The 17,294-nt window shown below is 36.8% G+C and overlaps 1 protein-coding gene across 8 annotated transcripts in view; it reads left to right on the plus strand.

Moving 5' to 3' along the window:
• The first annotated feature begins 4,135 nt into the window (after positions 1-4,135).
• dnajc6 (DnaJ (Hsp40) homolog, subfamily C, member 6) overlaps positions 4,136-17,294 on the plus strand; it is a 57,277-nt gene continuing 44,118 nt past the window's right edge. For 3 of the 8 annotated variants that reach the window (XM_061738725.1, XM_061738726.1, XM_061738727.1), the window contains exon 1: positions 12,309-12,893. In XM_061738725.1, the coding sequence (XP_061594709.1) occupies positions 12,701-12,893 (193 nt within the window). In that variant the 5' untranslated portion in view covers positions 12,309-12,700. Of the gene's footprint in view, positions 4,391-12,308; positions 12,894-17,294 lie in introns of those variants that run through there. The other 5 variants (XM_061738730.1, XM_061738728.1, XM_061738732.1 and 2 more) reach the window with 4 other exon arrangements.

Genomic DNA, 17,294 nt, shown 5'->3' on the forward strand with positions numbered 1-17,294 from the left:
TTTTATCATCATTTTTATCGTTATCGGGATAAATGCCAGAAATTATCGTGATACATTTTTTAGTCCATACCGCCCATCCCTAATTTCCACCCATCTTTCCAAATACTCTGCATTTCCTATGCTTCGATAGTGGGCAGCAAAACTGATTAGCGCCAATTAGCTCCCACTGTGGAAATCAGGAGCGACTCAAGTGGCTGAATCCATCCATCTGCTAGACTACTGACACTGTGGTCCTCATCAAACAAAAATTCCTGGGAATCCACATCTCCGACAGCCTTTCCTGGTCCAGGAAGAAGAATGGAGAGCAATGCCTGCACTTCCTCTGTGTCTTGAAAAAATACAACCCACATCTCAAACTACTGTTGACCTTCTACACACACTGTTCAGCGGCTGACAAAAAGGCCCGGGACAGGGTTATTAGGTCATTGGGCCAGCAGGAGGAATCATAGGCTGCTCCCTTCCCTCGCTGGGGAACATTGCTGACAACAGTTATCTTTCCAGAGCAATAAATATCATAAAAGACTCGTCTCACCCCGGCCATCACCTCATTGAACTTGTGCCTTCAGGAAGGCGTTACAGGTCGATTAATACAAGCACAAACAGAGTATTATACAGTTTTATCCCCACAGCCATTCAGTCTCACAACAATCATACATAGTGACTCCATACATCTAGTATAATATACTCCCTATAAGTGCAAATTCAAACTTAACTTATTTATAACTTATTTATACTTAGTACAATACTGTCACTAAAAACTATCTATCTATCTATCTATAGATAAGAACACCACATCTGGGTACTTAGCCCCTTTTTTGGTTGCAAACTACCCAAATTTTGATGGGAGTCCAAACAATTGTTGAAGTATTTGCTTGTAAGTAAATACATAAGATTACACTATTACTTTGTAGATATTTGGTGACCAAATAAAGACATCCGTCAAATTAACAATTACACAATCTTACTCAGCCAGATTGCCAGAACAAAATTTTCATTTATTGTGATGGAGGAACGCAAAGTGAACAAATGATCCCCCCAAGTGGCCAGAGGTGCTTCATCCTGACATTTATTATCACCTTATTGAATTTCCAGGTGATGGTCATTCTTAGGAAATATCACACTCCACTACTTTCACAGTTACTTTTTGGACATGCCTCCCAGCCAGATTGTCCAGCCACATCTGGATCAAAGTACTTGGATACAGAGCAGGGTTGGGTTTCAAATGGCCACACTGGTGACATACGGTTTCTGTATTATGAACCCCAGAGGGGAAATATATATGGGCCAAATATCTGGGACACATAGACCAAATGCACATGGATTAATAAAGGGGCAAATTCTGAAGGTTCCATAAAATGTTAGAACCACATGCCTGGCATTAGTACATGAACCAGATAAAACCATAAAACCTGAGGAAAAACCATAGAATTTTTAAACTTTTCCAACTTTTAGTTTAACATACAGTATGGCATCCGCTGGGGTGTAATGAAGCACTTACTGTACCATAAATGTATAAATGTATATATAACTCTGAAACACTGTCGTTTTGTCTTTTTGGAAGTAAACAAAAGCACTAACTATTGTTTATTTTTATCATTTGATGAGCAGAACAGACTAATCAGCGTTCAGACATGATATTCTTGTGTTTTCAACTTGATCGAAAGAGTAGTTACCTCTCATGTTGTGATTTCTGTTTCACATGGGGGGATCTTACCTATTGATCATTTGCATGTGTTGCCTCTAAATAATGATTTATTGTCGATTACCTATGGGTGGATTTGTCCTTTGTCCATATCAAGTATATAAAGAATTTAACTCTAATTTATGAAGTCTTTTTAACAGAAATTTGTTAAAATTAAAAAAATATATATATAACCTTGTATGAACTTAAACATTTAGCCATCCTAAAACTAAGAGGCGCCTTTGTTTTTTTGTTTTTTTCTTTTTATCTCTAGATATGTATGACTGGCCTGATGTTACCTTTATAGTTATAAGATGTTTGTATGTTATATATATTTTTTTTACACCAGGTGTTGTGAATGAATTTTTTTCTTTTTCTATACCATGTGACCCCCTGAGGAGAGCTTAATATGGGGCGTCTATTGTATCCAAAATCAGTCTGAAGAAGAGCAAAATGCGCTCGCAACGTTACGAGGTATTGATGTGCTAAATAAATCTGCACTAGGGAGCAAAAGTGTGCGGTCTCCTCTCTTGTTTTTTCCTGTGTTTTCAACTTGCTCATCTGATAACAGAGCATTATAAGACATGATTGAAGGGGGGATCATTTGTATTGTTTTTCAGCGGTATTTCAAAGAAAATAAATTAAATTCAAATTCAAATTCAAAACAACTTTATTAATCCCTTGAAGGGCAATTTGATTTGGCAGCTCGCACCCAAACACACACATAACAAACACATAACACGTTCAATAGAACACAGAGAGAAAGTTGGCAGCTGTGTGCAAAAATCTGCAATTTGTTGCATTAAAAAAGTGCTGATACCAATAAATTAATTAAAAAACAGTCTATACAAACACTGTATACTCCTAGAAGGTACACAGTACCTAAATACACATTCCAAACAAATTCACAAGTATAACTTTAAATTTAATAGCCGAACAGCAGAGGGGATAAAAGACTTGGAAAAGCGATTACCCTTACACACAGGTTGGGCATAATGACGTCCTGAAGGCAGCAGTGAAAATTATTTTCCTAAGACATGGCCAGAAGTTCCCAGAATACTCTGAGTCTTCCTCAAAACCTGTTGTTCCCATAGGGAGCCTAGGTCTCTCTGCATGAGTCCAATAATCTTGGAACAGATTTTCACCAAACTGTTAAGACTGTTCCTGTCCCTGAGTGACAGGTTGTTGAACCAACAAATAAAATAATAAATTAAAAGGCTTTCAATAATACTGTACACCTGAAAAGATATTATATAATGTAAGAAAGAAACCTGGAACCTTCCAGAAAATTTGGGGGCCCTTTATGGATCTTCTGCCTTCTCTGGACATGACCTCGTGAGATTACTCTTCCTGGACCAAATCCATCTTTAGACTCTGTACTACACGGATAATATTACTGGATCTACATTAGTATTGCACTATGTAGATTTATGATGTATTTGTGTGTGGATGTGTAGGTGTATGTAGACTGTGTAGGTATATGAATGAAAGGTAATAGAGAGCCATACAGGGGAGGTGGGTGGGGGGTGGGACGGGAAGTGTTTTAGTGTGTGTGAATAATCCTCCTTGCATCTGACATCAATCAATCAATCAATCAATCTTTATTTCTAAAGCCCTTTACAACACACAGGGTGACCAAAGTGCTTTCCATTAAAATCCACATTAAAACAAAACAATTTAAAAACAACATAATAAAACCATTACAATTAAATTAAGAATATATCTTAATTTTTGTGACCTTTTGTGACATGTTTGTGACCTGTTATTTTTAATAAGTGCCTTCTACATTATTTGACTGAAGTCATTGTTATCCTGTCTGCATGTATATTAGATGTGTTTCCTTATCATGTTCAGAATTATTCTATTATTTGTCTTTTTCCTTCTTTCTTATTTTCTTGGAAGCCTATGCTGGCATGTGTTCTCATATGTACATGCAATTTTTTATTTATTTATTTATTTCCTGTTTTGTTGATTTATATTTGTTTGTTTTTTTTGTTTTTGCTTTTTCTTAAATTATAGAGCAGGTATTTTTTGCACAAATTTGTATTACTTGATGCACAGACATGTTGTAATGAAGAAATGTTAATAAAAAAATGTTTTTTAAAAAAAAAGGCTTTCAATAAAAGACTGATAAAAACGACAGAGAATCACTGGACTCACAGAAAAAGAATTCAGCATACGCAGGAGATTAATCCTCTGTCCACGTTTGACCAGTGCTTCAGTGTTAAAATAGAAATATATAAAAATAACACATACAAATCATAATATTTCTACTTTAAAATCTGCGCGATCATCAAAAAAAAGCCTGGCTTCCCAGTTACTTAACATTCCCCTTGCATCCAGTCTCCTGAGCTCCAGTCCAGGTTTTCCCGTGAAAGGCAGGATGCGCTGAGCGGCGCTAGTTCCGTAGATCTACAAACATCCGCAGCGCTGCCGGCGGCTGGATTTAGCTCATCCACCTGCTTCACAGATCTACCCATCGCATCCGCGGATCCCTGTCCGCTGATCATATCCCAAAAATGTGATTATGTGATGGTGCTACAGCACTGGTGCTTCTCCTGTGATTTTACCGACGGGGCAGCTCAGAGATACCGAGGGAGTATTTACAGGACAGCTTGTGTCAGTGCGCGTTTAAAGCCTTGACCTTTGACCAGCTCACTGACGGCGCAAGACGCAGCTCCTGCAGAATGACAGACAGCGCTCTGACAGGTACCGTCATCCAGTGGCTTCTCTGCTTCTGATGTGTCTTATTTCACTAGTGTTTTACATATCTATATATATATACATGCATATCTCACCCTCCTGCAAACCAGGCAGACATGGGAGATGGCATCATCATCTGTGCGTGCATGTTACATAATATGAGGTTGTGCCTCTATGGAAGCGTGACAACCCCTTCAGCATCTGCGCTCGGTACACAGCTGGCTTTTTTTTTATTATCAGGACAAATGTATAGGAAGAAAACAATATATTATCTTATCAATTTGCCTAGGACATGATGCACATGGATGTGAGATCACAAACTTCAGCTCTGGCCCTGTCTGGGATGCGCATTTGCGCTTTGGAATGACATCATTTGAGATATTTTTACTTGGATGTGTGTTTTTTATATATGAATGTATAGCAGGCTATATGATTACAGGATGTTTATAATCTTTTACGCCAGATAAACCCCTCCACGCCCCGCGCTATAGATGGCACCGAGCCTACATGAGTAGATTGAATGAACAAGGTGAAGGTCGCACTTCAGATTTTTTTTTTCCTCTTTATCAGCTGAGGGTTTCCCGATCTGCATTTCGAGGAAACCAGTTGAACGCAAATAGTATTTCATGTGCACATAATTTCCAAAAGCTTTTACTTCAACAAACCAGATGTTAAAATAACAAAGTCACAGCCCTGATTTGTTTTTTTTCTTATTAGATGTCTCTTATTATTTCTGTAAACAGTTTCATCAGAGCCTTCGCCTTCATTCCCCAGGAATGGCTCTATCTTTAGAGGACCGCTCCTGTCCGATTGGCCAATAGATCACCGTCACATCGCGGAGCGTCACGCGTGTCACGTGAACAGCTTAAAGCCTGATTTATGGTTCTGCGTTAAATCGACGCAGAGCTACGGTGCGCGTCGCCGGGTACCCTACGCCGTAGGTTCTGCGTTGGTGTAACGCGGAACCGTAAATCAGCCGCAGCTTGGTTTTACTGTTCCGGTCTTTGGTCGGTGACACACAGTACTCGAGTTGTAAAAAAAGATCAGGGGGGATGGTGGATTTTATCATATGGGGACAGATAATTTGTGCTGATTTCAAATAATATAATATATTACAAATAATAGCACTGACCAAAACACCTGCAGAAATACTGCAGGAATGACATAGCAGCAGTTAAATGCAGCCTTCTGTAAGCTTTAAATATCCACTGGGCTTACATCAAATACATCAAAACACAACAATAAAAAACAGTTTTCTGAACTTATCAATATGACTCTGTCCTTCACAGGATACGTAAAATGGATCACTGCAAATACTCAAAATCTTAACAAGAATATTTCTCTTATTTCTAGTTAAAATGTCTCATTTTAGTAAAATAAATCTCATTACACTTAAAACAAGACTCATCACCTGGAAAAACAACAATTTTCACCTGTTTCAAGTAAATTTTCACTTGAAATAAGTAGAAAAATCTGCCAATGGAACAAGATTTTTTTGCTTGTAATAAGAAGATAAATCTTGTCCCACTGGCAGATTTTCCTACTTATTTCAAGTGAAAATTTACCAGGTGAAAATTGTCAAATAAGTTATTTTTCTGGTGTTATTTCTCTGGTGATGACTCTAAATGTTGAAATAGCAGTAAAATCACTGATAAAATCATTGATGAAATGACATAAGGGATTGAAAGGGGGGATGGCAGATTTACAGGGGGGATGATTTGGACCATTTTTATTTCAGGGGGGATGCCATCCCCCCTCATCCCCCCTCAACTCCAGTACTGGTTATATATATATATCCCTGTTTAATGATAGTGGAAAGAAAAAAAATACTGCAGGTGTACAAGGAGCAGCAGTTTAGAGAGGATGGATGAATGGATGAAAAGATGAATCTCAGATGAAAAGCTGCCAATGCACCCGTCAGATCACATGCTCAGTTGAAGTACATGTACTTCACAAGACGGCAGTACTCGGACGATATCTCAAAGTGTCTCAGTCATCAGTTCAAGTGCTGCAAGGGTCGTGCAGCTGATCCAGCAAATTCCTGGATTCTGCTTCGACGGTTCTGGAGATAATCATTAATCCTCAACCTATCTGTGGGGGCGATGGTTAAATCCGGTTAAAACAGTGGAGCTCCTCTACTATCATGTTACAACCAGGGCATGTCATAAAACAGTTAAAGTGGCACTCGGCAGTAAAATTGAAGGCTTACAACTCTGACAGGGGGAGGGATGTAAAACTTCCTCTTCCAGGTAAGTTGTAAAGCGTCCATTTTTAATAACAGGTTAATGCAATGCAATTCTCCTTGAATGAAAATAAAAATAAGGTCAGGAGAACCCTCAACTCAATAGTCTCTGTTCTCCATTTAGAGCTATAGAATTAATTTATTTGATAGCAGTACTAATAATATGCCAAAGTAGTAGTGGTGTTTGGAATACATTTGAAATCACATAAATTATGCCACACAGTGTTATGTGCTTGTAAACAAAAAAGGCAATTCACTGTCAGCAGCAGCACTTCACAAACACTCCAATGTTTTTGTTTGAGAAGTGCAGAGGTGCAGAGGTTTAAGGTCACATTAAAAGTAAACACATATATGAATTAATGAATTTTTTTCCGGACATTTAAATGACCCATCCCTCATGGGATTACACAGACACATTAATTACATCAAAATATAACATTCCAGTGTGTAAACCACCTACTTCCAGCTACAAATAATAATAATGATAATAAGCAGCAACCAATAATAATAATAAATAAAATTAAAATTAAAATTAAAATTAAAATTAAAATTAAAATTAAAATTAAAATTAAAATTAAAATTAAAATTAAAATTAAAACAAAATAAAATATCCCACACTAGAAAATACAAAAAAAATACAAAAAAATACAAAAAATACACCCACAGAAATACCGACCCACACGCACACAGCCCCCCCATACCCAGGTCCATAATTAGATCATATCATAACTCACTCCTCAAATACCAACCCTTACAGACAATTGAACCAATCCATACAATAATAATATGCATATAATTATAAAAAATAAAATAAAAAGAATTAACATTAACTTTATGTGAGTAATAAATATACAATTTTTCATGACATGTCTTAAAGTATCCCAACTTTAAGACAGTCATTCGGTCATTCGGAGCTACTCAGAGCTCTTCATGAATGTCAAAGACATCTTCACATCATGTCATGCAGATATTTGAGCAGGTTTCTGTTTGTTTTGTACATATTAGCGGTTCAGAAAAGTCTGTTTTACAGAGTCCCTGCTGTCAGTACAGGTCACAGTGTTGCCACAACGTCACTGTTAGCATTAATGTTTCGCTGCCTGTTGTTTACACAGCGGCTATACGTCACATTTATACGGGTTCAACTCAGGTCCATAATATAGTTTCTTGAAGGATTACAGGTTTGCTTCAAATAATAAACAGATAGACACTCTTTTTGTTGGTTCATTTCAGTTGGTTAACCAAAAATCATTATGAAAAACAAAGAAATCCCTGTTTAATTTCTTACATTAAGAACATACAGCCAATAAGTCAATGTTCAAAGAATACACTTGAAAAAGTTTAGTAATCATTTTAGATTTATTTGCTTGTTTGCAGTTAAGGTTAACAGTTTATGCATCTCATCAATGTATCCCTCCAGTCAATATTCTTACTGGGCCAGTTGAATCAAGGCCTCTTTTGCAATTCACACAAAAACAAAATAACGTTTCCAAAGCACTGGCATCAAACATTACACTCTATATAAATCTATTATCCTATTTTATTGTATTTTGTACTAATTTTGACAGAAAAAAGCAAGGATTTTGCACCACATCGGTTTGGTGCGTCCCTAAAAGGCAGGGCACCAGGGAGTAAATATTGGCAGGCATGGCTGGGAGTCAGACAGGAAGCTCCTTTGCAACACTGCCGTGGCAACACGTTGCATCCGGTTATGGCAGCCGCATCGTTCCTCCCTTTTGCACATTCCGTTCCCGCTGTGCTTTGAGCCCCCGACTGCTCTCCTAAAAGAGTTTCCCAGGCTCATGTCCTCTTTTCAGAACCATGCGGGGTTTCTGTTGCCAGGGCACAGGAAGGAAGCATGCCATCACTGCTGAGCTTTATTCTGCACAGACCTGGGGTCAGGACACAAATCTCAACCCAAAACTGACAAATTTGGACCCGGAATTATTGACCTTACAAAAGTGGCCGTTAACAGCCAAAACTGCTATTATTGACGTGGAGACTGAGAAATATTGAGTACATATGTGATTCAGAGGGAGTTTCCTTTATCTGACAAAGCATGAGTCTGTTGTCTTGTTAATCTGACTTTCATATTTATCTCATTTCAGTCTCATATGTTTAAAAGGCTCCAATTTCCAATTTTACAGTTCTGTAGGTATTATTATTATAACATCCAATATTATCTTTGTCTCTTTTACTACATCCAAACAGTGCTATTGCACAACTGATTCGATTTAATAATTAATATATTATTTGATTTGTTTATGGAACAAAACAAGGTATGAAAATCCAGAAACTATGGAACACAATTGTCACAACTTTTAGAAATGATCAACTATTAAAGAAAGTAACATAATCAGCATATGCTTGCTGATAGAAAATTCAATTAAATTCAAACAGAATCAATGTTGCATCTCCAATTTAATTTGTTTAGGTGAACATTGATGTATTTGTGGTCCTCCACGTCTTCTCCCATGACGTTTACCTTGTTCCTGGCCCTCCTAAAATCCACAGTTATCTCCCTTCTCTTGTGTCTCATTCAAAATGAGATTATTGTTCCCACAAATTGCTCCAACAGTATTTTGCACTCAGTTCCCTGTACACCATGGATACACACCACACCTGAATATTCCTGCAGGTGACAGGACTCTGACTTGTTCTGACTTGCACTGACGTGTGCAGCGTGAAGAGGAATGATGAGAGTACAGTCCCCTGTGGCGCTCCTGCTGTCGACCACCTGGTCAGACACACAACCCTTCTGTCTCATAACCTGTAGTCTGTTCTCCAGGTAGTGATCCAGGTGATTGTGTCTTCTAGAAATCTACATAGTAAAGCAAGCTTAATTGTTATTGTAAATAAATCAAAGAAGTGCTTTATCCAGATGACAGTGGGTTTGTTGAAGCAGGTGTAAGGCATCTTCAAGTCCAAACCTGCAGAGCCTCTGGAAAGTCTTTTTTGCCTCTGTGATACATGATGTTAGGACAACAGGTCTATAGTCCTTAAAAACAGATTTTTTTTCTTTTGTCTTTGTCTTTTCTATACTGGAACAAGGCAGGTTGTCTTTCATAGCACCTCTTCAACCTTCTGCTGGCTCAGGCTAAGTTTTAAGAGGTGCCATTGAATCACATACTTGGTCCATGCAGGCCTTTTGTAACTTTAAGGCCAAAGACATACACACATATTAACAAATGTAGAGAGAAAGCACAAGAGAAACTTGGCTGTAACCAACATTTCTGCACCAATTAATTGACTCTGAATCTGTATGTTTGTACTTAGGTTTGCTTTGTCATCATTATAATATTTCGACAACCTTCAAATATATAGCACTTAAAGTGACATTGTGGCTAACTATATTTAATACTATAAATAGTGTTGTCCCGATCGATCAGGCCCGATCACCGTATTTTCAAAACATCGGTATCGGCCTAAAAAGTATCGGGACATATCTAGTAATTAATGTTTTTAATATATATTAAATCGTTGTATATATCGTTGCATTTAACGTCACTTCCGACCGGCTGGCGGAAGTGACGAAGTAAGCGAAACTAACATGGTTGACATGTTTGAATTGTGAAATGTTATATATGTTCATGTTGCATTAAGCTGCTGCTATTCATTTCATGCCATTCAGAATGTTGCACTATAAGGTTAAGCCAAAAAGTATTTTAATTTTCTTGTGTTTGTGAGTTTGACTGGATGTCATTCAACTGCCTCTTTTGAAGTTAAATGTATTTATTTTTGTTATTGCACTATTCTGCACTTTTTGTTTTAGTTTACAATTTCATGTTTTTACATTTTGTGGCACCAGTGCTGATAAGCTTTGTTGAAATATATGTCCATGTTGTTCTCCAATGGACAAGAAAAGAAACTGGGATAATTTAGTTTTAGTCCCCTTTTTTCTTTTTCTTTTTTAAATTAATTGCCAACATGTATCTGATAGGGAAAAAGTATCGGAAATGTATCGGGAGCCAAAAAAAAGTGATCGGATCAGAAAAATCGGGATCGGCAGATACTCAAACTCAAGGTATCGGGATCGGAATCGGGAGCTAAAAAATTGTGATCGGGACAACCCTAATTATAAATATTGTTTTTCTTTAGCATGAATATCAGCCATGTGAAAAGTTATAGCCAGTCACAAGTACTGGCTTTGTGAATAATAGATGCAGCAATAAGTACACTGTAAAACCTAACAGTGCATCTTAATAACAGAAGTAAGTTGAAATAACTTAAACTTTGTTTAAGTTGTGGTCAATCATTGCCATCAGTTAAGATAACTCAAAAATTAATTAAATAAATGTTTGAAGCTGGTATAAGATGTCTGTGTTTGTATTGTTTTAAAGCAACTTAAAGTTGAGTTATTCAAGTTATGACAACTAAAATGGTTTAAGGCAATCGGTTTCCTAAAATGAATTGAGTAGCTAGAAGTTGTGACCACTAGAATGTGATAATTTAATTTAGAGGAATAAAACTAACTTGAACTTAAGTACTAACATTTATGTAAAGAAGATTCAATTAAATTAGTCTGGCTTGATGCAAATTAATACAATCAACACTTTTTAAATAAGTCTGAAGGAAATACTACATAATCAGTACTCGATTTGAGGGCGGATGAGGGGGGATGTCATCCCCCCTTGAAATAAAAACGGTCAAAATCATCCCCCCTGTAAAACTGCCACCCCCCCTTTCCATCCCTTATGTCATTTCATCAATGAATGTGGTTTTACTGCTATTTCAACATTTAGAGTCATCATCAGAAAAAGAACTTATTTGACAATTTTCACCTGTTTCAAGTAAATTTTCAATGGAAAAAAGAAGGAAAATCTGCCAGTGGGACAAGATTTATCTTCTTATTACAAGCAAAAAAATCTTGTTCCATTGGCAGATTTTTCTGCTTATTTTAAGTGAAAATCTACTTGAAACAGGTGAAAATTGTTGTTTTTTCCAGTGATGAGTCTTGTTTTAAGTGTAATGAGATTTTTTTTACTAAAATGTGACATTTTAACTAGAAATAAGACAAATATTCTTGTTAAGATTTAGAGTTTTTGCAGTGATCCATTTTACTTATCCTGTGAAGGACAGAGTCATATTTTGACAAGTTCAGAAAACTGTTTTTTATTGTTGTGTTTTGATGTATTAGATGTAAGCCCAGTGGATATTTAAAGCTTTCAGAAGGCTGCATTTAACTGCTGCTATGTCATTCCTGCAGTATTTCTGCAGGTGTTTTGGTCAGTGCTATTATTTGTAATATATAATATTATTTGTAATCAGCACAAATTATCTGTCCCCGTGTGATAAAATCCACCATCCCCCCTGATTTTTTTTACAACTCGAGTACTGTGTATAATACATATTAGTTTTAAGTTCAGTTTACTGAATGAAATGGTATCAAGTTCATTTAACCAAATTACCATAACAATAAATATTTGAGTTACCTAAATGGAATATTTTTTTACACTTGAATTGTTTGAGTTAATAAACTTAAATGATTTTAGGCAATCGGTTAACAGTTTGAGTTCAACTAACTTACCAGGTTTTACAGTGTAGAGGACCTGGGTTGCAGTGGATTTCCCTTTAACTCAGTAGGGAACCACAGCGGAAGACATGCAGCTACACTGTTGTAGTAAAATGCGGAGAAAAAGAGGAGGAGACACGGAGAGAGGGAGAGATGGAGAGATAGATGGACGGATGGGAGGATGGATATATAGATATCTAGCTAGATAGATAGCTCAATAGATAAAGAGATAGAAAGATAGATAGAGAGAGAGATAGACAGGGGGGAAGAGAGAGAGATAGACAGAGAGAGAAAGAGGGGGAGGGAGGGAGGATAGAGAGAGAGAGAGCACGGACAAGCCGGCAGTATTTTCTGCGCTCAGAAAACAGAGGAGAGCGGTCGTCCTCCCCTCCACGGACATGTGGTGCACCCAGCAGCAGCAGCAGCAGCAGCAGCAGCAGCAGGGGCAGAAAAAACCGAGAAAGACGCAAGAAGCGGCGCAGGCGGCGGCAGCGTCTGGGGCGACGGCGCGGCGCAGCCCGCTATTCCTTTCCGTCTTTTAATTCCTCTTTTGTGTCCTTCGGTAATGAGCTTGCTGGGGGCCTACAAGAAGAAGACCAGTTACGATGGCTATGAATGTTTGCAGTTGGTCGATAGCGGCGGAGACAGCAGCTTCAGCACCGGCAGGGGCAGCAGCAGCGGCGGCTCCTCAGCGGCCAGCCCCGGACCCGCAGGCCCGCCGAGAGGGGACGCAGCCTGCAGCACCATGGACAGCTCAGGTGAGACTCTGCACGCATATCAGTGCCACTCAAGGTGACTAAACTTGCTTATACAGGACTGTCTCAGAAAATTTGAATATTGTGATAAAGTTCTTTATTTTCTGTAAAGCAATTAAAAAAAACAAAAATGTCATACATTCTGGATTAATTACAAATCAACTGAAATATTGCAAGCCTTTTATTATTTTAATATTGCTGATTATGGTTTAGGCTACATTTTAAGATTAAGATTCCCAGAATATTCTAATTTTTTGAGATAGGATATTTGAGTTTTCTTAAGCTGTAAACCATGATCAGCAATATTAAAATAATAAAAGGCTTGCAATATTTCAGTTGATTTGTAATGAATCCAGAATGTATGACATTTTTGCATTACAGAAAATAAAGGACTTTATCACAATATTCTAATTTTCTGAGACAGTCCTGTACTTTTTGAAAAGATCCATGTCTATAGATAATATTTTCGGTATGATAACCTTCCTGAGTGGATAAAGCTGGATAAAGACCAGTTTGTGACATTAGCCTGGCTGTTATAGTTTCATAGTCTGAGCCTAATGCAATTAAAAAACCAAAAATGTCATACATTCTGGATTCATTGCAAATCAACTGAAATATTGCAAGCCTTTTATTATTTTAATATTGCTGATTATGGTTTACATTTTAAGATTAAGATTCCCAGAATATTCTAATTTTTTGAGATAGGATATTTGAGTTTTCTTAAGCTGTAAACCATGATCAGCAATATTAAAATAATAAAAGGCTTGCAATATTTCAGTTAATTTGGAATGAATCCAGAACGTATGACATTTTTGCATTACAGAAAATAAAGGACTTTATCACAATATTCTAATTTTCTGAGACAGTCCTGTACTTTTTGAAAAGATCCATGTCTATAGATGATATTTTCGGTATGATAACCTTCCTGAGTGGCAGCTGGATAAAGACCAGTTTGTGACATCAGCCTATACTATAGTGGCTGTTATAGTTTCATAGGAGCCTAATTGCTCTTCTAGTTTAAGGCTCACAATGACCTGTAACAATTTCATTTCATTTATTCTTTATTTCATTCAAAAATAAAACAACAAGCAATTCAATACAAACACAAACATTCCTAAATTGTGAATGAAAGGGAGCAGAAAGAAGAATAATCTTATCTAATCTGCCCCTTTTTCCCAAGAAATACATTTACAAATAACGTAAATTAAGAATTAAAAAAACAACAACTTAGTAAATAAAAAACTAAAATAAAACAAAATTACCGCCGGCTATGGGTATGTCAATCAAACTTAACTAACATTTTTCATTATATTTCCTTAACATACTGGCTTTAATTGTTCTTTTGAATGTAATGTTTGATTTGGATTCTTTGTTTTCTTTGTTCAGATTGTTCCATAAACTGATTCCTTTCACAGAAACACAACGTTCCATCAATTTAGTCCTGAATCTTGTTTTTTTAAAGATCTCTGTTCCTTTTAAGTTATACTCGCTTTCTCTTTTTTCAAATCTTTTCTGAATGTTGATTGGTAACGTTTTTTATGAGCTTTAAACATAATTTGCAGAATACTATAGTCTACTAATTCATGAAATTTCAACAATTGTACCTGAAGGAATAATGGATTTGTTGGATCTCTATATTGTTTTCTATTGATTATTCTTGATAACAAGACATAACATTAACAATGATATAGTATGGGTATATTATACATTTCCTGAATCCTTATGGTCCTGTGAGTATTCCAGTTTTTGTATTTTGTGTCTCTGTTGTTCCTAGATGACACAAGGCTAAAAGATAGTATATCGTTTAGGTGTAATACCAAAGACAATTACTACTTTATGAGCTGATAACTATGATACAGCTGACACTCAGGAAGGGTTATCATACCAAAATATCTTCTATAGACATGGATCTTTTCAAAAATCATAAGTAGGTTTTGTCACCTTGAGTGGTACTGACCAGTGAAATTTTGGGCTCTGGCCCACGGACTAATGGAGAATGCAGGCAGACGCCAACAGTGCTTCAACAAAGGAGCGATTACTTTGCACGGACTTAAACGTGGCCTAAAGGTGTCCTGTTGAAGATGCAGCTGTGGAAAACATTAGGATGGCTAACAGTGAAAGTGTAGTTTCATTATATGGTCTCTGAGAGGCTTACAGAAGCTTTTTAGACTGTAAAATATCCAAGAAGTCGATGTTTGCATTTAAATTAACAAATGTTACTTTCCACAATATTCAAAATGTGATCCTAGGGTCTTTGGTGTGCTAAAATTAGCAGATAAAGATGGAAAATGCATACAAATGCATACAAGATATTAACCATTAAAACCACAATTTCATGTGTTATTCTATTTTATTATCTAACTTCAATCAAGTTGTTATGAGTGATGTAATATTGTACAATAACTCAAACATATTACTTTATAACGTAAGTCAGAAGTAGTTGCTTATTATTCGTGGGATAATTTGATTAATTCTTGTTTCATTTGTGTTGTGGTTGCTAATGAAACTGAAACTTCTTTTGTCTTTATAAATGTCCATAATACTTACTAGAAATTCACATTTTTATTCCAGGCATTTTCCATTTCCATACAAGATTATGCTAGTCTTCAACGTGCACTTGAAGGGAACTCATGTGTAAAAGCAAAAAGATCAGTTATGACATTACATGTATTTCTGTCTAGGTTCAAGTTTTTTCTTCACGTTATTTTTATTTTGTCTTCAATGAACTAAATAATATACCAGATGAATGACACTTAATGTTAAAAGTCAAAATTCCATCCTCATTAAAAGCATTTTCTTTTAATGTTTAAAGGATGTAATTTTAGCTTGTTAAACGTGAAGCACCAACATAGAATTATCAGTCTTATCAGCCTTAAAAGGGCTGAATTGTGTTCAGTTTCTAATAAAGATCCAAAGATAGTAAAACTCAAAATATTTATCTCACTATTACAATGATAACAAGTGGAGGGTTTAAGACCAGTAATGATGTTATTGTTATGGATAGTCTGGTTTTGCATCCATCACTATAGGGCTATTTAGTGTCAGCAGCTTCCAGGGATGAACATTTGGGTGTAACAAAAGGAGCTGATTGAGGCGGGTTGGAGGGTTAATAGAGAGGTGGGGAAGGGGTGGGGGTGACGAGTGGGAGTCGGGGGCTTCGTGTCAGATGTCTGTCTGAAATGAGAGGCCCTGCCTATTCTCTTACAGGGAGGTTTTTGATGTGCCTGCCTGACTGTCTCTGTCCCTGCGTGTGTTTGTCTGTACACTTCTGCCCTCGTTAGATACTGAAGAGTAAAGGTGAGAGCTCTAAAATTAAAGAAAAAAACCTTTAAATAAGCCATAGATCAAAGCTCATAGCTTTCTGGTTCTGCTGATGCCAATTCTCACCTTTTTGTGAGCAGCCAAACTCTGCGTTGTTTTTTTATAAATTATAGTTTTGGTACGATAGCCTCCACTGCTGTTTTTTGCGAGCCTGATACAGCGACAAGCGCCGCAAACACAATCTGCATACTCCCACATCCATCTGGACACAGAGGCACAGGGACCGGCTAACGAACTGACGGGGAAGCAGGAGGCAGATACAAATAGAGAAGTAGGGCAGTACAAAAGCACAGAAAGAAACAAGGTATGGCTAATTAACTGATTCATATCGCAATCAGATTGGGAAATGACACAGCAATGGAAGTGAAAACAGTAGTATGCTACAAAAATAAAGATGTATTTGCCTTTCCCCCACTGTTTTAGGATACTGTGAATTTCTACTTATTGGTGTCCGATAATTATCTCAGCAAGTGTCATGGGCAAACACTTCTTCCCTTGTCAAGCATCAGCACGGTGAAAGTAATCAGAATATACAGGACTGTCTCTGTAATTTTTTCTGTAATGCAATTACAAAAACAAAAATGTCATACATTCTGGATTAATTACAAATCAACTGAAATATTGCAAGCCTTTTATTATTTTAATATTGCTGATCATGGCTTACAGCTTAAGAAAACTCAAATATCCTATCTAAAGAAATTAGAATATTCTGGGAATCTTAATCTTAATCTGTAAACCCTAATCAGCAATATTAAAATAATAAAAGGCTTGCAATATTTCAGTTGATTTGTAATGAATCCAGAATGTATGACATTTTAGTTTTTTTAATTGCATTACAGAAAATAAAGAACTTTATCACAATATTCTAATTTTCTGAGACAGTCCTGCAGATTATGCAGAATTACACTTCTGAGGCACAACATTAAAAACTACCCCAGAAAATATTTTGCTCGCTGCCAAAACAGCTCTAATATTTGTGGGGACGGTCTCGGGGGGGCCTGGAGGTGTCGTGTTGTGTCTCCATGGGTGCTGAGAGCAAACCCTTTGGGTGCTGTGATACATTTGACTTGCTTTTATATTCAA

This window comes from Cololabis saira, chromosome 13 (genome assembly GCF_033807715.1).
Source record: "Cololabis saira isolate AMF1-May2022 chromosome 13, fColSai1.1, whole genome shotgun sequence".
In the NCBI taxonomy this organism is placed as follows: Eukaryota; Metazoa; Chordata; class Actinopteri; order Beloniformes; family Belonidae; genus Cololabis; species Cololabis saira.